This window comes from Bos indicus, chromosome 22, assembly GCF_029378745.1.
Source record: "Bos indicus isolate NIAB-ARS_2022 breed Sahiwal x Tharparkar chromosome 22, NIAB-ARS_B.indTharparkar_mat_pri_1.0, whole genome shotgun sequence".
NCBI lineage: Eukaryota > Metazoa > Chordata > Mammalia > Artiodactyla > Bovidae > Bos > Bos indicus.
Genome location: NC_091781.1, coordinates 30,513,112 through 30,537,500, shown reverse-complemented (window position 1 = coordinate 30,537,500; position 24,389 = coordinate 30,513,112). Strand labels below are relative to the sequence as shown.

Sequence of the window (24,389 nt, the reverse complement as noted above, 5' to 3'; positions counted from 1 at the left end):
TGAAATGAGAATCTCACTAGCACCAAAACTTTGGAGATGACAACTAACTTAAAGCCCTCAGTTTAAATAAAATAATAATAATTTTTAAAAAATCTAATGATACTTCACTCAAGAGTCAGAGCTTTTTATGAGACCTGTTGCCAATATTAGTGTCTTGGAATGATCTCATCTTTCATCCTGGCTAAATTCCAACACACAATTTCATTAACCCAGGTACGGCAGGTGATAAAACTCATTTTTCCCTAAAGAGACAGCTAAAAAGTACCAGTTACACATTTATGAAGTACCAGCAATCAAAATTATGGATTTTCTAAAAGGTTTTTAACTACTTTTATTGAAAGGAAAATCGCTGTCTCAGACTTTTGTGACACTACTGCTAATAATAAATTTTACCATTTAGACATGGCCATAATATGGTAGCCACTGTCAATAAAAGTGTGCAGTGAAGACAATCCCTATCTTTTCAGTGATGCTTTATAATTACACACCGGAAGTGATCACGTGAAACACCGAGGCTAACTAACGACTTAAAACATAAGAACACATGGTCTCTACGGTGACACACTGTGCTGGGTGCACAGGCACAGTGATGTGCGGAACTGACTGGGTAGACAGAAAATTTTCAAATGCTTTCAAAGCCTATGAGGAAAAATTAAATTTCATTTGCATTTCTGACTAAAATCTGTTTGCTGACAGAAAAAAAAATGCATTCCGATGTTACTTGCTTTTTTCTGAGCAAAGAGGTGGCACTGGGCCTGTTGTCTTTGGCAAACTTTGTCTCAACTTTTCTACTGAACATTCTATAGATCACTAGAGGGCGCTGTGGCATTTAGGCCATTCTGACCTCTCAGTGCTTGGAAAGGTCTTGAACTCCTGAACAATGTCGAAAGGTGAAAGGAGAGACTTTAAGGGGGAAGAAATGTTTCTTGGTACCACCTGATATTTCTTTTTCTCAAACCAACTCAAAAAGGCGTAAGGGGGAAAGTCAATCCATAAACATATTAAGCTCGTTGTGCAAAACTCCAAGACTTGTCGCCTGGGAATTGATGGGAGAAATTTTCCTCCCGCACCCCCCACCCCCGGTTCTGGAGATTGAAATGCAGAGGCGAGAATGGTTATTTGCATATGCCCACCTTCTAGAAGCTAGTCCCCCTCCACGTGCTCTCCTGTACTCACCAGAGGTAATTTCACTGCAGAACGTTCAGGCGTGCAAACCCAGAGCCACGAATAGGTTTCGAACAATTTATGATATCCGGCCTCCTTCGACATGTATTAGCATATACCTGGTTTCTTTAACATACACTTTGTTTTTCCAAAACCACAAACATCGGTGCTGGAATTTCATGTGGAAGCGCTTAAGGGGCTGAAAGTTAACACCTTTGTGATCCTTGCAGCCTCGCGGTGGCTGCGGAAACAAAAGCCTCTTTGTCGAGGCTTTCTTGAAATGTTTTCTTAACATGTTCCAAGTAGTTTTAGGCCGGGAACTAAAGTAAACAAGATGTTACCATGATAAAAACACTTGTGAAAACATCACAGAGCAGCACTTAGGAGTTTCTTGCACATAAAACTCTTCACAGTTTTCAGAAGTGAAATTCACAGGAAAAAAAATTTTTTTTCCGTTAAAAACTGAATTAGCGATGAAATGTCCTCTGCTGTCTCCAGCCCTCAACCTTTTTGAAAGGGTCAAAGTTCCACTGCTGGGCATTTTCTTGTGACATTTCCCTCCCTGTCTTCTCCAAGAGGACATATAAAATTTATTTTGGCTTTAAGAAGTAATGTACATCTGACTAACGTGTAAAGGAATTTGGGTTTTGATTGTCTGGCATGGTGCTTTTCTTCATAAGCAATAACCAAAAGATAAAAACAAAATTTCTTTCAAATGGCTAATAAGCAAGGACCCAAATTATACTTTTTCCCAAACACACATGAGGGCCTGGTATTTGTGGAACTATGGATCTGTGTCTGATTTTACCCTCCAAGTCAGAAACAGGAAAATGTGATCATGATTTAACCTTCATATCCTCTCCCCACCTTGCTGAAGAATAGTATGCGCCCTTTTTCAAAGAGCAAAGAGGAAGAAGTATAGATTCCTGTTTTTATTGGTGAGGACTTTGACTTCAACCTGGTTAAAAAAGAAAAAACAAAAAACTTGATCCACGAGGGGTGTGGACAGGAGCACACTCGGAACTTTCACCTATCTGGATGGTACTGGGCTTGTTTTTGTTTTTCTGTTATCGGAGGATTCCAAGCAATGCAGGGCTGGCGGGCTGCAGTGAAGTTGAGCATGGGTACCTGCTGGTATCGGCTTCCTCCAACAAACACAACCGTCACATGATAACTTACGGTTGATAGATTAAAAAAAAAAAACAAAAAACACTCAAACTGCAACTTGTTTTGAGAAGAAACAGGGAAATAAATGCACACAATAGACTGGGTATCTGCTGATTCTGATAAAACATCCCTCTGTTGGCTGGGAGGGAAAGCCAACAGGACGGTTATTTGTACAGTATTTATCTTTGAAATCAAGGGCCCTGTGGTATACCTCACCTTGGGAACAAACACTGCGGAATGATCACAGGAGAGTGTCAAATCTCTGGTTCTGATTTACCAACAGTTATGATATTTTTTCCTCAGGAAGAGGAAAAAAAAAGGTCTCATTCTGAGACCTGAAACAAGCCAGTAGAGCGATGCCCAGGGAATTCAAGGATGTGGCTCAGCTGAAAACATAATGACACCAAAGAGAGTACCCTAGGTCAGAGGTCAGTAAACTGGTGCAAAGAATGCAGCCACACCCACTTCTCATACAGAGTCCTATGGCTGCTTCTGTGCCCACAAGCTGAGTGCTTGTCTCGGAGACTGGGTGGCCTGTGAAAGTCCATCATATCGACTATCTGGCTCCTTTACAGGAAGGGTTTGCCAGCCCTGTCCGACGATCACCTTTGACTGTGTAGGACACTCTACTGAAATTTATGGTTAAGGATTATGTTAAAGAACAGTCTCTTCTGACATCTTAAAGCTCTGCACAGTCACAACCTCTTCCCTAGGTACAAGGTCAGAAATGCTTGTAAGAAAGTGAAACTGAAAGTTGCTCAGTTGCATCTCTATACAGTCCATGGGATTCTCCAGGCCAGATACTGGAGTGGGTAGCCTTTCCCTTCTCCAGGGGATCTTCCCAAACCCAGGGATCGAACCCAGGTCTCCCTCATTGCAGGTGGATTCCTTACCAGCTGAGTCACAAGGGAAGCCCAATGTTTGAATAGCTTCAATTATTTCTCTTTTTAAGAATACACTTAAGTAGATGAGAAAAGAAGTACTAATATTTTTCGACAGTGCCTGCTACGGACCAGACACCTAACATGATGTAACTTTTCACTCTCACAACCCTAAGAGCAGTTATTATTATCATCCCAAATCACACGTGCTTATACTGAGCTCAAATAACACACTCCTAGCAACTAGCTTCACGACCCATTCTGCCTTTCTTCAAAGCTTTCTTTATGCCTATTGCCATACACAGTAAGCATACTGTTAATAAAATGAACTGCTTCTAACCAGGCGCTATTATATAACAGTTAACAGCAAGTCCTATGAAATCTCACTGTCTGGGTTTAGATCTTGACTCCACCTATTATTAGCTGTGTGACCTTGGGAAAATTATTTAACCTTGCTGTTCCTTAGTATCCTTATCTGTAGCTTGAGAGTAATACTGCAATAGTATCACTATAAGGTGGCTGTATTAACTGAGTTATATATGTAAAGCACTTCAAATTATGACTATACCAGGGGAGTGTAAAATTCAAATTTAGAAGATAGGTGGGAAAAAAAAATCTATGAAGCAACCTCTAAATCAAAGATAGAGCAGGGAATTTCCTGGTAGTCCAGTGGTTAAGACTTTGCACTCCCAAGGCAGGGAATGTGGTTTGATCCCTGACTGAGGAACTAAGATCCCACATGCCATGCAGCATGGCGATTAAACAAAAGGGAGTGCAGAGCAATCGACACTGTGTTAAGTAAGAGAGTCTTGAAAATCTAAGACCTCTAGTATCAATTTTCTAAAACTGTAAGAGAATACCTCTAAACTGGGATCATGGGACAAGGTCCTGCTCGTGGGCCCAGGAAAAAGGTGCTTTCAGAGTCTACAAAATCTGGCAGTTTGAGAGAAATGCTTCAAACATCACTTCCTGATACTGCTGTGATGTCATTCCAAGAAGCCATATGCCAAAGCTGGTTTCACTATAGCCAACATGACCACCCTTCAGACTGAACCAACACACGAAGGACGTGAACTCACAAGAGTTACTTACTTTTCACTACTCTAGGCCTTAAACTGGAAGACTGCTGTGAATTTCCAAGAGCTAAGATACCACTGAGGAAGAATATAAAAATCCTGCATTTGTCATAGACTGTCAATCAATGGGTAAACTTGGGAAAGCACCATGAGAACTCTAAGAACTAGAAGCAGTTTTATTATTCAGCATTTATTCTCCATTTGCTGCTTTACAAGATTCATTTTTTTACTTTTGGGAACCAAGTCTGTCATCCCCAGCCCCCATGTGGCCCCTGGGGGAGGAACAATTTATTGCACTCTGCAGGTCGGCATGTGACTCAAGCCTGGCTGCCTCATTATGACTGGTTCAGAGCTAGGACACCTACTCAATCTGGGCCAACGACAGTCCGCAAAGAACACTTTTCTGGAACTACTGAAAAAAGAGATGCACTCTGGGATCAATCAACTTGTGGCAGGTGAATCTGTCTTCTTTACTTTTACTTGGGAAAGAGCCTGACTAGGAAATCAACACAGAAGAAAACAGAGCTAAGGAGTAATGAAGCCATACTCCAATAACCTTGCTGAAGCATCAGGTCCAGTCACGCTTGCAGCCAGCTGTATTACCAGACCTCCTGGTTATAGGAGCCAATTATCAACCCCCAACACCACCCTCCTTTTCTTTGGTTTAAGCCAATTTAAGTTGGATTTCTTTAACTTGCAAACGTAAATATTCCGACAAACATACATCAATAAGCAAGTACTAGGAACTAAAGAAGCAACAGTTGCAGGACTGCAGTGAGCATTTCAGTTTCTTTGAGCAAACATGCCATGTCATGTGCAAAACCACACAAAATAATAGAGGGACATGAAGGAAAGTGAAAACTAAATGGGTGGTTTCCTATACAAGGGCCAGACTCCTAATATCCTTAGAAGAAAAATGGGCTTTTTTTTAATAGGAATCAAGTCTAGCCTCTACTCTGATGACCTTCAGATCCATTTCTTTAGAAATGGATGTGGTTTGAAAGTGTGTTGTCTTTTCGTGGAGGTATATTTGCACCCCCCACTACATATATATATATATATATACACACACACACACACACACACATATATATATATACACCTAATATCAGCTCACATAATAAATGGACCTAAGATCTGAGTGGGAAATACTTTGCCTATTAACAAAAAATTTTAAGTGGTCAATTGGAAAATGCCCTTTTCCCTAATGACTCTAAAACTGAAACAAGTCAATAAGAATGTTGATAGTAATTCTATAGTTCTAGAAACTTTATAAAATAAATCATATTTACAGATGTTCACTGGCCATTCTATAAGGGAGTGAAATTAAACCAACATATTTATCAAAGTTAGCATTGGTACAGAAAGTGAAACTAGAATTGAAATGTTTCTGCCAAGATCTTTTTCTCATTATCAAAATACAATTAGGCAAGTGATTAGGAAATAAGAAAACAGAGATTCTACAAGAACGGATTTAGGAGAGAACAAGGCCCAGTAGCACTAACTTGAATTATCATAATTGTAAAGAGCTGTTGCTTAATTTAAAATAAAGTATCACTGCTCTTGAGTGTTAATATTTAGAAACAATTTTAACTATCTCTTTTCTAAAAAATTTTAAGTACTTAAGTTTTTAATGACCACATACTGCTCTTGAAGTAAAATATTAAAGTGGAAAAGCACCAAAACAGATTCACAGGCTTCCATTCATTCGTTAAAAACATGATATTCACCAGAAGTGCTTGCAGGTAACACTGTATCTCTAAGGATGGCTTTATTAACATATTTGTACCCGGGTCCATAAAGATAGATACTGAGATTGTTCTAATAATATAAAGATCTTGCAAAACCAGAGACCTGCATATAAATCAGCCCACCTCTATTATGGGGCTTGAATGAGACAGAAAAGTCAGAGGCAAAGACTCCCCACTGCCTGCCCCCAACACCCAGTTTGCAAACCATCATGCACCTGTATATACAGGAGTTTTATACATGCATATGTTTGCTTGCTGCATGATATATAAATATAGTGAATATAATGCAGTATTATACTCAGTCCATACATCAATGATTCAATGATACTACGAATATATTTATGTGATGTCAATAATGCAGGGCAGTTTCATCTCAATATCTTTAAAGGGCAAGGCACTGTATATGAAGGAAATCTTATGATGTAGTGCAGAAGCATCTCATTTCAGCTTCGAGAGGGTTAACACACCATTTACTCAAGGGATGCTTAATCAGTGGTATAGATTCAAATGGGATAGCCCAAGTTTCAGCCATACTTTAACTGCAGGAATTAAACTGAATCCTTTTCCCTATAACAACAAGAATCCGAACAAAAGCCAACAGTGATACAGAAAGGTAAGAATCAAATTGGTAGCTTTTCCTGGATGTTTGTAAAGTCATTTGTGAAGAAACAAAGAAGAGGCCCAATCATCAAGTTGTAATTGGCCAGTAATTGACACCAATTTTATAAAACTAGCTAGTGCCTGTGTTATTAATTTAATATGGAGGGATGTGAGTAAAAGCAAAGACTAAATTACTACATGTTTAACACTGGAACAATTTTTACTTAATCACTGTCATTCTGAGAAAATAAGTAAAGGATCTTACGAATAGGATCAAACTGCCCTTGGATATCAATCTTTTCCACTTAACAAGGCAACACTCAATAGATTTGTAAAACTATTCCTATGACTATGCTAGACATGGTGATTTTGAGTCTATCTTCAAAATGGTGGTGTGAAACCCTGCATCAAAGAGGCATTTCATGAGGAAAAGCATGAACAGTGGGAGGTGATGGCTACGTCTAAGAAGAAAGTGTTATCAAATCATTCTTACTTTAGAAATGACTGGAAATCTTCACACACTGCTTCACAGCCAGGCCACTTGCACACACCGTGTCCATACAGAGGATGGCTATGCGGATGCTCCTCATGGGACAAACTGAAAGAAAATACACAGAGGACAAGAGAATGAATCGGCTGCCCAGAACCATCCCACCAGACATAAAAGGCAAGAGGAGCCGGCCCGTGTCGCCAAAATGCGAACACAAACCAGCTCGTGCTTTCCTCTTCCCGAGGATTTATGAAGTACTTTTGCAGCACACTTTACTTACAAAGCAAGAGCTAAATTTCAAAATGTGAACAGTCCAATATTAGAAATGTTACCATCACATTTGAAAAGTGCTCAACAGTCTTTTGTTAAGAGTCTCTACTCAGACTACAAAGGATTTGTTAAAAGGTCAGAACTTTATACCTATGGCTGATTCTTGTTGATGTTTGACAGAAAACAACAAAATTGTACAAAGCTATTATCCTTCAATTAAAAAATACATAAATTTTTTAAAAGGCTAGAACTTACCATGTAGTAGTGGGAATTATAAACTGTACTTGATTTTGAGATTCTCCCCAGAACATTATAAAATTTTTCTCTCCCTTCTACCACAAAGAGCATCCCCCAAACTGTACAGTCTTTTCACAAGTTAATTTTACCAAGCAGAGTACAATAAAATAATTTAGAATATAGAATGAAATAATTGAGAAAGACAAATGTATCCAAGTAGATGATTAACTTAACAACAACAACAACAAAAAGCTAACTGGAGCAGGAAGATTCTACCCCTACAATGATTGAACCAAGACTGGGAGAAAACTTGGCACGAACACAAAGGGCTTACTCCTCCACTGGGGCCCAATCAATAGCTAATGATTTGGCCACACGGATGCAGGTCATAGGATGCTTTGATCCATGCCACGTGGTGCTTAGAAAAGTGTATCTGCTGTACTTGCTGATGAACCATATTCGCAAATATTTTCTCCGTTAGATTTCTGCATCCAGACGTTTTTCAGACAAATTATTTTTACAGTCGTTCCATAACCTTAGACTCCATCAAATAGAAATGTAAAACTAACATTAAGAGTTCCGTTTGGTACTAAAGCACATTCTTTTCAAGGAAAGGGCTATTTTGCAACTTACTCCACTGCCTCTGCCAGACTCTGAACTTCAGGCACACTGAATTATAATTACACACACACATGCACACACACACAAACACATGACACACGCATGAGGGGCTTGTATTTTATATAACTGCCAGGATGTGTATTCATGTATTTTACCGACTCACATGCATAGAACAGGTATACACACATGGCACTTGTCCCTACTCACAACGTAATTAATCCACAGCGAGCATCTTATGACATTTAAACTAAGGTCATTAATACTAAGCACACACCTTAACAAAGATCCACAGGTCTCTTTGTGGCTCTTAAATGATTCACTTGGAAACCTAATATCATTTTAAAACAATAAACAACTATTTTGCCTGACAATAGAAAACAAATCTGAGAAACAACAACAAACAACAAAAAAAAGGCAAAAGCCTAAGTTAGGAAAAGCACTGAAAGGTGCCCTCATGGAAGAGAGAGAGTAACACAAGTGAACTAAGGTAGTTACAGTGAGATTTCTAAAGCCCAGCAATAAAATGACACTCTCTGAGCAGGTAAAGGGGTGAAATTCCATTGGAATGAAGCAAAGAATGACTACCTATCCATGTTCATCTTCTGAATTAAAAAAAATAAAGGATGGTACAAAACGGAATTAAAAAAAAATTACTGGCAATATTTAAAATCCAAGAATCCTTCTAAGTAACAAGATCCTCAGAATATCTGAGGGAAGGAAATCATTTAAAAAGAAAATTGTTCCAAACCAATATCTTACAAAGGAAAAAAAGAAAAAAAAGCAACCCAACCACAGTAACTCTTTTCTTTACCAATTTTGTGAAGATTAAAGTATTTTCATAATCCTAAAAGAATTAGTGTATATTTGTTGTACAAACCTTGAAAAGAAAAAAAAAAAATTACCCCCGCATACACACAAATACATTTTTAATAAATTAAGGCATGGAGGTTTGTATTATTCTTTCAAATTTAAGATAATTTTGTAAATAATGTGTCTTGTTATCAACTAATTAAACCTTAAAAGCCTTATATATCGATGCATAACAGCTTGTCATATACCATCTCAGGTCAAATTACCTGCCAAAATCAATGTAACATTCCTCCATTTTGGACACTGAGGTTCCCTTCATGTTTCTAATATTTATGAATAATGTCAGAAATAAAATTTACCGGGCCAAACATCCCAGTACAGAGCTGATTTTCACCAGAAGATACATTCAGAGAAATGGAACCACTCTTTGAAATCAGTCCTAAGTTTTAACACTGACCACAGATACTTTATTAAGTAGCTCTTGAGAAATGCTACATGCTGAGTACATTCTTAGTCATTGTACCTACTTTGTGTGATTCTTTAGATTAGAAATGAAGAAACTCAACTAATTTAGATATAAAATTAACCTCACTAGTTACAAATTGCCAATGGTTATTCATCAGTGCTTTGTGGGTTAAGCCAAGAAGGTTCTCAGTTATAGTGTGAAAGAAAGTAACATGTCTTCACTAGAGGAATTTACAACTAGAAATAAAATGCACATAATTTAGTAACTTTACCACTCCCACTCCCTACCCCCCAAAACATCCCTTGTAACCTGAATTATTTGTAATCTGAATTAAAAAACTACTCTCCTCTAAGAATGTACATTTGGTTCAACTGAATATCCTTATCAAAGGAAGGATAGATGACAACTCACTGAAGCTTCACAAGGGTAACCATTCACATCTGAAGGCTAAGAGAAATGCCAACTCCTGGCACGCATACACATTTACATACACAGCAGACCTCTTGAAAACGTGCTCTACCTTAAAACTGTATTTTTATCACAAAACCATTACATGATCTTATTTCTAAAAGTTCACTTCATACTGTGTTGGCTCCTCAACTTTGCCCCAACTTCACCCCACACCTAGCACACCCCCACCCTTGTCAACACTGCAGGTGCCCTGGCGCACTGCAAGGCCGTGTTCTCTTTCTCAAGCATTACTAGTTTACAAACATGGACACGGGCTATCCCTCCCACGGTCACTTGCTTTCCCTATGTGAACACTTCATATTTTATTGGAATACACCTGCTTTACAATATTGTATCAGTTCCTGCTGTCCAACAGCGTGAATCAGCTATATGTATACATATATCCCCTCCCTGGTTAAGCCCCGCTGCCCCTAATCCCACTCCTCTAGATCACCACAGGGCACAGAGCTGAGCTCCCTGTGCTCCACAGCAGCTTCCCACTAGCTGTCATTTCACACATGGCAGTGCACACATCTCAGTGCCACTCTCTCAACTCATACACAACGGACTGAAATAAAGCGCCTGGCTTTGCAAGGAAAAAGAACAGACTGGCAGCGGTGCCGGGAAGAGCCTCTCTGGAAAGACACATAAGAAATACTGCGATACTTGTTCCCTCTGGGGCATGAGGGGAGTAACGAGGGGAGTAGAGAAACGAAATTTTCACTGTATCATTTGTATCTTTTGATGTTTTAAATTTTGTGCATGACAGGTATGTTTTTCTGTGCAACTGTTCAATATATGTATAAACACATATACAGACCCACACAAGCCCACACAGAAACATATATATGTATGAAAAAAATCAAGTGCTGTCTATGTGGGACTCACTCTCCAGAATGATGCTGGTGTAAGCAAATGTGGTACCTGTGCTGTCTGTGTGACTAGGTCTTGCTTCTGGCCTTTAGTCATTCTGGATGAAGCACCCTCAGACCTCACCAGGTGTACCCCTGAATGGGAGTTTTTCTGTTTCACCAGAAAAGTGGAAACGGTTTCTATTCTTACTGCCTTTTGGGCATGCCAAAAGGAACAAGACAGGAAATTGAAAAAAAAAATAAATAAATAAATAAGAGTATGGCCACTCCAGTATTCTTGTCTGGAAAATCCCATGGACAGAGGAGCCTGGCGGGCTGGGTCGCAAGGAGTCGGATACAACTGAGCAAACACATGCACACACACACGCGCACACATGAATATGGAGGACCAGACGTGATCTTGTGGTAATCTAATCCAACACCCATATTTTCAGATGAGTAAATAAAGTTTAATAAACGAGCATGGGAATTTTTAAACTTGAATTAACTCAGAATTTCATTTTTATGCTGAAACTTGGTGGGAAAATGACCACCTCAACATGGTTAGATAAAGCCTGTGACTTAGTCATTTAAATCAACTGTTCAAAGGGGAGCTCACTGATGTGAGAAGTATATAACTTCTGAAAAGCTGCCAAGATCGGTTTTGAATAAATGCTGAATAAAGTGTTGAATAATGGATGAATAAATAGATATATTTGATTTTAAAGGGATCTAAACATGCTTCCCCCAAAATTAACCTTCAAAAGTGTAAGGTCAATTGTTTAACAGATGATGTCTTATTATGAACTCCCAGGTTGAAAATTTTTAGGGGCAGGGATTGCATCTAATTCATCTCTACCTACTCAGTACCTTGCACATAACGTGGGTTCAGTTAATGTTAGATGGACTGGTGAATGAATAGACAATAATTATATTATTCTATTTAATTTCTGTGTGGACATACAGGCAATAAATATTTGCCCTTTAAAAAAATTCTTGAAGGTTGGGACCAGAATGATGCTAACTGACTCGAAAAAACAGCATTCTGGCACTTTCTATTATTTAGCTTTATTTCAAATGTATAAAATACAAATAGTACACAGTCAAAAAAAAAAAGAAGTGATTTAAATTTCTTCTGATAATCCTTGGTATGTAAAAACTAGATATATTTATTAACGCAATAATAGTGACAACATTTCAGGTTAGAAAGAATCAACTTGCCACAAAAAGTATAATTACACAAAAATATGTAACAATTTCTAATATTACATAATATTAAATATGCTCTATATTAGTATGATATAATGGCATCACTGACATTTATTTAAAACTTGTTTTGGTATTTGTTCTTACTATGTCAAAGTATACCAGCCAGAGCCTTAATTTCAACACTGTCTTTGGCCTTTGATAAGATTTTAAATATTGGTATGGTTTTTCACCTGTGATGACTCACTAATACCTTCTCAAGTTCGCCACTCAACAAAAATTTGAACTAGAATCACTGCTAAAACTAAGAACAACTTCTTACTTCAGTCTGTACACTTTAGTGGTCTTTATGCTCTAAGTCCTGTAAGCTAATTTTCCCTGTGGTAACCAAGAGAAGACTCTTTGAAGGAGAGGAAAAACACAGAACCTCAGAGAAAAGGGAACCCTCCTACACTGTTGGTGTGTTGTGAACTGGTACAGCCACTATGGAGAACAGTATGGCGGCTCCTTACAAAGTTGAAAATAAGAGTTAAGATATGTTCCAGCAATCACACTCCTGGGCATATATCCAAGGGAAACTCTAATTCAAAAAGATACATGTACCCCAATGTTCACAGCAGCACTATTTATTAATACAAGAGTGAAGACATTGCAGAAACCTAAATACCCACTGACAGGTTAAAGGATAAAGAAGACGCGGTACATACACGCAATGGAACACGACTCAGCCGTGGAAGACTGAAATGATGTCATGCGCAGCAACAGGGATACTGTGCTCAAAGATTAGCACAGTAACTGAAGTACGTCAGACAGAGAAAGACAATTGTGCATCACTTATATGTGGAATCTAAAAAATGACACAAATGAATTTGTTTACAAAACAGAAACAGACTCACAGACACAGAAAAAGAACTTACGGTTACTAAAGGGGGAAACGAGGGGGAACGACAAATTAGGAGCTTGGGAGTCACACGTCCGCACACTATATATAAAATAATTGACGAGGACCTACTGTGTAGCACAGGGCATATCTCAGTATCTTGTAATAAACTGCAATGAGAAATAAGAAGAAGAAAGAAAAGCAGACACCTCACTGTACCTCAATGTCAATTTTCCTGCACGCTAACTTTCATGTCTGTATATGAACTTTCACCCTGTTTGTTTTTCCCCTTTTCCAAATTTCCAAATTTGTCTTCTTTTATTTTTCTCAATTTCTGATTCACCTGCAACAAAAGTCTGCATCTGTGCCCATTAGGGCTTATAACTTCTCCCCTTTGCCCTCACCATCAACCCCAAATTATAAATTGTATTTCACTTCATTAGCATGTTGTTTGACATATAAAGTTCCAGAAGACTGTTAGTCATTTTCTAATGGCTCAAAATGATGGAATACATTTTTCTAAGTTTTACTGAGGTATATTCATATCCCTCAATGAAACTGATGCTGGAAAAGATAGAAGGCAGGAGGAGAAGGGGATGACAGAGGACGAGATGGTTGGATGGCATCACCAACTCAATGGACAGGAGTTTGAGCAAGCTCCGGGAGATGGTGAAGGACAGGGAATCCTGGTGTGGTGCAGTCCATGGGGTTGCAAAGAGTTAGACATGACTGAGCTACTGAACAACACAGTCCATATCCCAGACAACTCACTGAAAGTACATAATTCAGGGAGTCTCCTGGGTTCCAGTGGTTAGGATTTGGCACTTTCACTGTGAGGGGTGGGTTCAGTTCCTGGCTGGGAAACCAAGATCCCTCAAGACTGGAGGTGCAGCCAAATATAACTTACTAAATAAAGTACATAATGCAATGCCATATATAAAGTATATAATGCAATATTCACAGAGCTGTCAAAGAATTACCAGAATGTAATTTTAGAACATTTTATATCACACCAAAAAGAAACATTGTACCCATTAGCAGTCACTGCCCTAGTCCCTGTCAATCACTAATCAACTTTCTGTTTCTAGCGATTTGCCTATTCTGAACATTTCCTATAAACTGACTCATGTAGCAAGTGGTGTTGTGTATCTGGCTTCTTTCACTTATCTTGGTGTTTTGAAAGGCCACACTGTGGCGTGTGTCAGCGCTTCATTTCCTTTTTTATGACTGAATACTATTCCTCTGTGTGTACAGAACACATTTTGTTTATCCACTCATCTGCTGATTAACCTTTGGGATGGCCCCACATTGTGGCTACTGTGGTGATAGTGGTGATATTATAATTCACATTCATGTACCTGTTTGAGAATACGTTTTCAATAATCTGGGGTGTATATTTAGGAGTAGAACTGCTGGGTCATGTGCTAACTCTATGTTTAACATTTTGAGAAACTGCCTGCCTAGTTTCCAAAGCAGCTGCCCACATCCTTGCCAATATACTTGCCAACTGTCTTTTCCATAGCCATTCCAGAAGATATAAATTGTTACCTTTCTGTACTTTTGATTTATGCTTGTTTAAAGATTAATGATGCTGATATATACAATATTACTGTCATAAAAAGGAATGAAACTGTGCCATTTAAGGAGATGTGGATGGACCTAGAGACTGTCATAGACAGTGAAGTCAGAAAGAGAAAAACAAATATTACCTATTAACTCATATATGAGGATCTAGAAGAACAGTATAGACCTTATTTACAAAGCAGAAATAGAAACAGACACAGAAAACAAACATATGGATACAGAAGGGGAAGGGGAAGTGGGATGAACTGAGAGACTGGGATTGACATATATGCACTACTGATACTATATATAAAATAGGTAACTAATACAGCACAGGGAACTCTACTCAACACTCTGTGGTAACTTAAATGGGAAGGAAACCCAAAAGAGAGGGGATATATGCGAACATACAGCTATTCACTTTGCTATGCAGCAGAACCACAACACTGTAAAGCAACTGCACTCCAAGACAATTAAAAAAAAAACAAGGTTGAGGACTCTGATCATTTGTTCATGTGCTTATTGATCATTTGTGTACCTTCTTTAGAGACTGTCGATTCAGACCCTTTGCCTATCAAAAAACACTGGGTTCTCTTTATTTTGGAGCTGCAAGCTTTCTCATGTATATATTTCTGCATGCGAGTCCATTATGAGATACAAGATTTGCAAACACTGGTGACCATTTTATAGACTGTCTTTTCAGTTTATTGGTGGTATGCTTTGAGGCAAGAAAGTTTTACATTTTGATGAAGTCCAATCTTTTTTCTCCCCGCTTTAGTTCCTTGTTGTGCTTGCAGTGTCCCATTTAAAAAACCACTGACTGATTCAAAGTAATTAAGTCTTCTTCTGTATTCTCTTCCAAGAGCTGTAGCCCTCACATTTAAGCGAGTTTGAGTTAATTTTTATGTTTTATGTGAGGCAGGTATAGAACTTGTTACTTTTGCATGTTGTCCCAGCAGTGTTTGATGAAAAGATTATTCTATCCCAAGTGAGCTGTGCTGGCACTTTTGCCAAAAACCAAATGAACATAAGTGTAAAGATTACAGTTTGTTTTCTTTACATATATATTTTTGTTGCTTCACTTTTGCTGATTTTCTTTTTTCCAAATATATTATCTCCATTCTCAAAAGAATTTATGATCATAATTTAAAGTAATTTTGACATCACTTTAGTATAATTTTTGAAGTCTGACTGGGGGAGGGGAGCGGGGAAAGGAGATAAATTTTAATAAAAATAAAACCCGAGCAACCAAATATTTTGAGGAACGAATGCCTAGGGACGACTTTTGTTCTCCAGATTCTGTTGATCCCGTGGTGTGCTGAAAAATCATTTCAGAATGTACTACTTTGTGGATCTCTCCACCCAACACATGAATGGAGTGTAACAACCTTTTCCTGAGGGCCAGCACTATGTGGAGCGATGGGTACCAGGTGAATAAAGACTTTGTTCCTCATTACAGAAGTGCTAAAAACCAGGAACCTTGCAAGTCACTTAACTGTCCTGCCTTCCAACTCCTCATGTCACAACCACAGGGAGTCACAAGTGATGCCCCTGTTGCTTCTCCAGGGGGAAGGCCTCCACCAAACTTTCACTAGCTATGCAGATGAAAGGGGGTGTGAGCAAAAACACTATCGAAGCATTTTTGCAACTAAAATACTTTGTTTTGTGGGATTCATTTATACTATTACTCTTCTGAGTTCAAGAGTAGAAAAGAAGAGGAGCATTTATAAGATGATGAAGTTCATTTATGTTCATGATGTCACTTTGGTAAATATAAAATTGTTGAAAATATACTTAGGCAGAAAAAGTATTGTTTTATGAGGTTATAAATTAAATTCTTTGAAATATATAATTTATAAATACATATGGATATATTATAATAAATATACACATCATATTGATATTTATGTAAACATTATATGCAATGTATTATATATTTATATGAAATTTTTATTGTATATACATTACTTTGAATTATATATAAACTAAATTCTTAAAGAAAAACACATTCATGAATGTATTTATCAATTAAATATATTTATAAATATATCTATACATACTTATAAATTATATCATTGTTTACAAATGGTGTCATGTTAAGGTGTGTAACTTGTTATTGATAAGCAATAAAATAAATTGGAAAAAAAAATGAAGAAGGAGTAGTTGCTGAATGAGATTTGGTTAAAGAAATGATAGCTATGTCCTTACCTCTGAGGGAGAGCAGGAAGCTACCTTTTTCTAAAGCATTCCCCACGCCCTGCAAATACACACACCAAAAAGCACATGCACTCCCCTTGGCCACCTCCTTTGACTCAGAAGCTGTTCGGCGCTTCCCTTTCCCCACTGGCCACCATCCTCTTTCCCACCATGCTTTAAATTAACAACTTACACAAAACCCATCCTACTTTCTTTCTTTCTCTTGACTTCTTGGTTCTTATCACATTTCCCTGCCCCCTACTTTACTAGTCTATCCTACTCATTGAGATTTGAAGTAACATCAAATTTCTTAAGTCTGAATATGGAGTCCAAATTTGATTTTGAATGATAAAGTGATACCTGAAAACAGCATCAGACCTCAGATGCTTTAACACTAATTTTCAACAACAGATATCAAATATTTGTGAATATTCAGGAAGTCAACTTGAACGATATCAAACTGGGTGAGCTGGCTTTGGAATTTGATCATGCTGCTAAGTCGCTTCAGTCATGTCCAACTCTGTGTGACCCCATAGACGGCAGCCCACCAGGCTCCCCTGTCCCTGGGATTCTGCAGGCAAGAACACTGGAGTGGGTTGCCATTTCCTTCTCCAATGCATCAAAGTGAAAAGTGAAAGTGAAGTCACTCAGTCGTGTCTGACTCTTCGCGACCCCATGGACTGCAGCCTACCAGGCTCCTCCACCCTTGAGACTTTCCAGGCAAGAGTACTGGAGTGGGGTGCCATCGCCTTCTCTGGGAATTTGATCATGGATGACCAATTAAAAAAAAAGTAATGTAGATTTCACAATAGCAAAAGAAATGATTACTGACATACTGAGGACAATTTTCCATCTTGGAGTCTATTATTTTGAGTATTTTTCATACTAGGGAATAATGCCTCAAAATCAGCCAGAAGTCAAATCCTACACTCTTGTAGTAAATAAGAGGACAGGTCCAGTCTCTTCATGTGTTATACTATAGTGTGTGTGCTGGGGGGTGGTGGGGGTTGGGAGGTGGGGAGGGAGGTTTTCATCTGTTTAGGAAAGGGAAAACGGTATGTGGGAACAGGGAAAAGGGTGACTCTAGCATTGTATCTGTTTTCCTGGTGCCTTTGTGAAAATGACCTTTGTCCTTTAGCTTTCACTGAGGACACTTCAAGAAGCAGATGGACTGCTTCTGAAGAGATGGGACAAGATTCAGGCAGTGCATTTAGAGCACACTGCCTTAAGTTTTGGATTTTTAATCATTTCAGAAATATATCATCCTTAGGTGTTTATTAATCAGGTTTCCGAAAGCAAGCTGGCAATCAGTTCTATCATCAAAGAGAATGGTGTTTTATTAAAGCCCATTAAAGGGCCAGCTCTAGAGCACAAAAAGATGGGAACGCTCTCCAAACTGGGAGACACAGACGCTTCTCTCTCTTTCACTCTCCCACGCAGTGAGTCCCTGACTCTCCTTTCCCACAACGCTCATCATCTCAATTTTCTGCTGCTTTTCAGAACATGTTTAATTAGAGGATTTCACATTCCCTTGTGATATGATATTCATGAGGAAAACTTGAAATTGGAGTGACTGTGAATTAGTCTATTAAGTGCCAGATTTGTGCTTTTAAACAATGATGGAGATTATTGTTATTATCTGCTCTCAATATTGTGCCTCGAGAAGTGAAGTCTACCTTAACTAACTTCACATCTGAAACACAAGCTATTGACTATTTACATCTGGGTTTTTTTTTTTTCTGGAAATACAAATTATCTTGAAAGAAATATGGGTCACCTTTCTGCAATGGTCCTCAGGGAATGGCCTACTAACATAGTGACTTAGATGAGTTAGAGTGATATACAAATACCCTCACTTTTGTAGGTAAGGGTTTATGCTTCTGTGTACTAGGAAAAAAAAAGACTAATATATCAGATTTGTGACTTCTCAGTGATAACTTTTTATAAAACCCATTTAACTTCATCGATTTTAAGAAAAAAAAATAAAAACACATATATGCAGGTATGGCAAAAGTTGAAGATGGCAAGAGAATGACTCAAAGACTTGTCACCTGGGATGAAAGGATTAAAACTGGGTCTACAGGTAAGGATACACACTCTTTCCTTTTTTCCAGGGCTAATCACAGAGTAATGCTTCTCAAATTCTATCACAGATGTAAACTGCCTGGATATCTTTTTAACATGCAGATTTTGATTCAGTAACTCTGGGAGGGGACCCAAGATAATACACGTTCCTGTGTGATAGCCTGGACCACAACTTGAGTGCTAAGGATCCAGAGAATTCCCTGTTCTGAATCTGTCCTAAAAGTGATCATGCTTCCAGAAATACTCATGAGATCTCCTCTCTATTAACTGTCGGTTGAAATGCCAACTGCAGATGGGTAGTTCTGGAAAGGGGGACACTGGTCAACCTCACCAAGCAACAGGTACAAACTCACAAAAACTTTTGCTGGCCCAAAGTTAAGAATTACATGCAAGTTTTTTTTTTTTTTAATATAATAAAACAGGTTAAGACTGAAGTTAGCACCAGGAAAAGGTCATTTCCAGTGTTACATTAGCTCTGGTCTGTTGAGTCATTTGGCCAGTGAACAGTGTTTACCAGGTACTCTATCTATCAGGAGAACCCTGGAGTAAACTGTTGAATCTGGGTTTGACAACAATCCCAAGCCATCGCGGTATCCCTGAACCTGGGACGAGAGGATGTATATTTTAAGTAAGTAGGAAACCAGGATATATCATGAAAGCAGGATTTCCATCCACTTGGCATAGTACCATGTTCAGTCAAGGTTCTCTCCTCAGTAATAACAGAGAAGTCCTACCAAAATATCCCAACAGATGAGATGTGTGCGTTCAACGATAGCCCACACAACGCCAGGAAGAACAAGAATGCACATTGCTAAAAACGAGCAAATTTAATTTGTATTAGACAAAAAGATATCTCTTCTCTCCAACTCCTGGTTTCACAGATACTGTTTCTTAGGATGAGGCTTATTTTATTTACATTAAAAATGACTCGATTTAAAGAACATAATATAAATAACAGTCAGCTAAGCAGAACTTTCAAACCACATCACAGCGGGGCACATACTGAAATGACGAAACTTTGGGAAAATCAAAGTGCATGAAGCAGCCCTCAAGGAAAGGCAGTCTGTAACTGGACTTACTTCCTGAGTCAACAGTGACCCACTGGTAAGTCTCTTTGAGTTTTCAATAGGAAAGAAGAGCCTCAGAGTTATCCTTCATGACCCACAAAAGCCGCAAGAGCACAGTGCAGTGTGTCAGCTGCTTCGAGGACTAGATCCTACCCTTCAGGACTGGGGGGCATCCTCTGTGCAGGCTGTGGATGTGACTTGTCACGAGCTGCTTTACCAAATGGTAAGAATCCGAGGTCTGGTGCCATGCTGACAGGTCCTAAGTTTGGCAGATACTTTTCCACCATCACCTCCATGTCCCTTTTCAGCTACACTGGGCAAACGCACAATCTTGATTTCAGAAGCAAGGGCATAGCAAGACAAAAGAGCAGAGGAGGAGAGCCTGAGTATCAGAGACTGGGCCGGCGTGTTCCGATCAATCACAAACACAGGGCGGGTGGTGACAAAGGCTGAATGCCTGTGTTTGCGTGGTGACGAGTGAAGGGATAAATAAAGGAAAAGGACAAGAAGAGGCAGAGGTCCAGCTTTTGCTTCTGACACCCATAAGGGCAACCGTTATCCCAAGGTTGTAAGTGAGAGTTTCCCACTGGCAGTATTAACACTGGGATCTCGTTAAGAAAACAGAATGCTTTCCAAAGAGGGGCTGTGAGCAACTGTGTCAATACAGACATAGGGACCACTAATCCAAAAGATATTAACACCATTAGGCAGGCATGCGCATTATGTCCGTGCAAGTGTTTGCACTGGTGAGTCACAAGGTCTGTGTGGAACCTTGTGCATATGTTAGAGGAAACAAGGAGACCCAGAAAGCCAAAGAACATAAATAAAAGTTCCAATCCTAATTCTTCTCATTTAATCCCTGCCCCTGACACGCTGTGGAAGTCAGCACAAGCATATTCCAGAATCAGAGGAGTCATGTAACTGAAGTATCTGAGGGTTAGATGAGAAAGCAGAGGTGATTCAATGAGAAAGGGAGCTGGAGAAATAAAATGGCTAAAAGCCATTAGGCACTGCATTTTATGTTCTCCAAGAATCACTTCCTACTTTACAGCATTCCTTTTATTTCTCAGTAGTATAAGATGCTTCATTAATGGTCACTGGATTAAACTCTTCATTGCTCTTAATTCAGTATGTTTTTGTTGTTGTTTTTTTTGGCTGAGCCACACAGCACGTAGGATCTCAGTTCCCCAACTAGAGATGGAACCTTCACCGCTTGCAGTGGAAGCTGCTGCTGCTAAGTCGCTTCAGTGGAAGCACTCACTGTCTTTATCGCTTCCCCAGACCACCAGGGAAGTTCCTCAGCATGTTCTATGAAACACTTACTTTGTGTCTAAGCATCATGTTGAGTTCTTAGATCACAGTCTATAAACTTAGATTCCTAAGAAGAGTCATGGGAGGGGGCTAAGATTATATTACCATTTCTGTATCATGCGTTAAGATGATATTAGAACTTTTGTATGAATAGATAATTGTATGCATGTGTGTATATATTTCTCATACTTTAAAATTTTTATACTATAGGTACTATGTTAGGCATGCAATTGATTAAAAGTATCTTTAATATGCTCAGAAGGTAAAGAATCTGCAGGCAATGCGGGAGACCTCGGTTTGATCCCTGGGTTGGGAAGATCCCCTGGAGAATGGCTACCCACTTCAGTAATCTTGCCTGGAGAATTCCATGGACAGATGATCCTCGTGGGCTATAGTCAACAGGGTCTCAAAGAGTCAGACATGACTGACTAACACTTTTACTTTTTTAGTAGAAGTGCACACTCAAAAGTTTTAATATTGATGGGGTGACTGATCAGACACATTTGGAGTCGATTGGTGTAGACTATAACTAAGCTCTCAATCTCTCTAGAAAAGGTCTGCCCAATCCCCCAGCTGAGGAGCAAGAGAGAGAACTGAACAGATGACTGGAACATACAATTCTGTAATACTTGATCTGGGACTTAAGAGTATCAATAGGAGCTCAATGCTAAAAGGAACAGGGTAAGCAAAACTAAAGCTCAAAAAGCAATTTCAGGCATAAAATGAATAAAGTTTAGAAAGACAAACCCAGAGTACTTACAAGTGATTTAAAGACCAACATTAGTAATTTTTAAAAATAAATTTGCTCCATAAAATAGTTTATATTGGGTCAAAGTCTTTAGAATTTTTTCTCTTTGAAATGTTAAGTCTTGGCACTTGGACCCAGACTGTCTTCAATAGTGAATAATAGTTACCAAGCTCCCTCCTCTGTCACTTAAGATTTGCAGAAGGCAAGAATGCCATGGCATCAGAACAGCAGTTGGCATGTTCTATGGCAGTGTTTCCCTAAGTATGGTTCTTGGGAACTTGTCAGAGATGCAAATTCTAAGGCCCCACTCCCAGTACTGAATCAGAAACAGCAGGACTAGGGTTCAGCATTCTGCAGTTCAGCCAGTCCTCCAGATGATTCTGATGCAAGCTAATGACTGAGAATCACTCTGACCAGAAATTCAAATTTTCTGTCTTGTCTGGAACACCGTAAGTATCAACAAAGGCTAACCTGTTACTCCTATAGTATCTATGGCCAACACGTAGCAACAACTACTAATGGGTTCCTGATCGTCAACGTTTCATAAATTCACTATATTCTGAACATTCAGGCTCAGCAATGACGCCGTGCCAGCCTGACTGTGCTAGGTGATTGAGTCGTGGCAACTGGCAAGGGATACGGAAACATCCTAGAGTTCCCTGCACCCAAAAAGTTCACCTGATGCAAACGTGGGGATGGAATATAGCCACAACAATCTACCACCAGCACTCACGTTTAACTAGCCATACACTCTATCTCAGTTTGCCTATATTTGTATCATTGCATTTATTATGCTGTGTTGGCAAATGTCTGTCTCTGCCTTTCTCTCTCTAGGCTGTGAGCTCCTTAAGGGAAAGAAGTATGTTCAAGTCTTCTCTTAATTTCCAGAACCTACAATTAGTAAATAAAAGCTCAATAAAGGTGGCTTGAACAAACAAATGGCCTTAAAAAACAACCATATTCATTAGTCTTTAATTAATTAAATCATTAAAAACACTTAATGTTCATGGAGGACTGCCTATGCGCCAGAGACTAAAATGCGCACAAACGCATTTCATCGACAAGGCCAGGTAAGGTAGTGTACCTATTTTGCAGCGGGCACATCGAGGCACATCACGATGAAGTACATGGAGTAGACTGCCTGTCCTGGAATGCAGGCCATCTGGTTTCAGAGTCCACACTCCCAATCACTGAACAACAAAGCTGCCCCCGCACTGATCGAGGTAAGAGCCACAGTCCAGCAAAGCATGTTCTCTTGCTGCTCCTGCCTCAGGAGCTTTGCTTTTGCTGTGTCCTCTGCCTAGAGGGCTTGTCCCTGTCTGATCAAGGGTTATTTCCTTAGAGAGACTTCGCCAGACCCATGTATTCAAACAGTGACCTTAGCCCCACTCTTACTCCTTTGCAGCTTCATTTTTTCCCCTGGAACTTAATTCTGTCTTTTCATTGCACGATTATGTGTCTGTTCTACTTCTCTTCTCCTGCAATGCCAGCTCCATCAGGTCAGACTGTCAAGGTCAGGTTTTACCTCTCAAAGCCAAGGACACTTGGGTCAGAGCTTGTGTGAAGTTTTGCAGAACAAACGGATCCGCCTCAGTACTGTCTGGTGACTTCTGTCCTGCAAAGGCACGCTTTTTTGGTTGAACTTTGGACAAAACTTCCCCATTTATCCTTGTTAAGTTTCTTTTTATTTCTCCCTGTACAATCCTCTAATTTATTCAAACACTACTGGATTATTCCAGCTCTTGGTGTCAATTTTTTTTTCTAATTAAAGTAAACTGCCATTTATTTCTCACACTGATCTTTAACATGGAGACATCTTGTTCTTGTCTTAAATATGACTCATATGGAAAAATGTAAGTTGGATATAGGGGCTCATATATACCAGAATGTTTCCATCAATATTTTAGATATAAAAAGGAGAGACATAACTAGAGATGCCTGTCCAATTCGAAGATCTATAAGTAATCACGGCACTGGAGTTTTTTAGCCTTTTGGATGTATAACCAGAAATTCCACCAGGGGATTAAAATGGCCCCTCTTGAAAGCAAATACCACATCATTTACACAAACACTTTAGATTTCTCTTTCCTTTTGCCATAATATACCTTCAAACTCAACATTCACAGCCAAGCTGTAAAATACACACACAGAGCAGATCCTTCAAAGATAGAGAGTGACAAATTTAAAAAAGAGAAGAAAGAGAAAAGAAAAAAGAAAGGAAAGAAATATTAACTTGCCCTTAGACTGATTTCCTTGAAGACTATAAAAGGAATAAAATTTGAAGGTCATAAAACTATGTCTATTTGTTTAGGGAAGTCTTACAGGTAGTATAAATATCATCAGCTACAGTTGCTATGAGGTCTGTTTGTTTACCAAACAAGAATACAAATAGTTACACAAAAGCGGAACAAAATTTGGGTATATAAATGGAGAAGCTTTTGCCTTCGGGTAAATTTTCCAAAGTGCTTTTTAAAATGTGACTATTTTTCACCTTCTTCA

The 24,389-nt window shown here is 38.9% G+C and overlaps 1 protein-coding gene across 25 annotated transcripts in view; it reads right to left on the bottom strand.

Annotated features, from left to right (window-relative positions):
• The window catches only part of FOXP1 (forkhead box P1), a 625,482-nt gene that overhangs the window by 49,284 nt on the left and 551,809 nt on the right, over window positions 1–24,389 (bottom strand). For all 25 annotated transcript variants that reach the window (XM_070777108.1, XM_070777107.1, XM_070777099.1 and 22 more), the window contains one exon: window positions 7,133–7,237. In XM_070777108.1, the coding sequence (XP_070633209.1) occupies window positions 7,133–7,237 (105 nt within the window). The remainder of the gene's footprint in view (window positions 1–7,132; window positions 7,238–24,389) is intronic.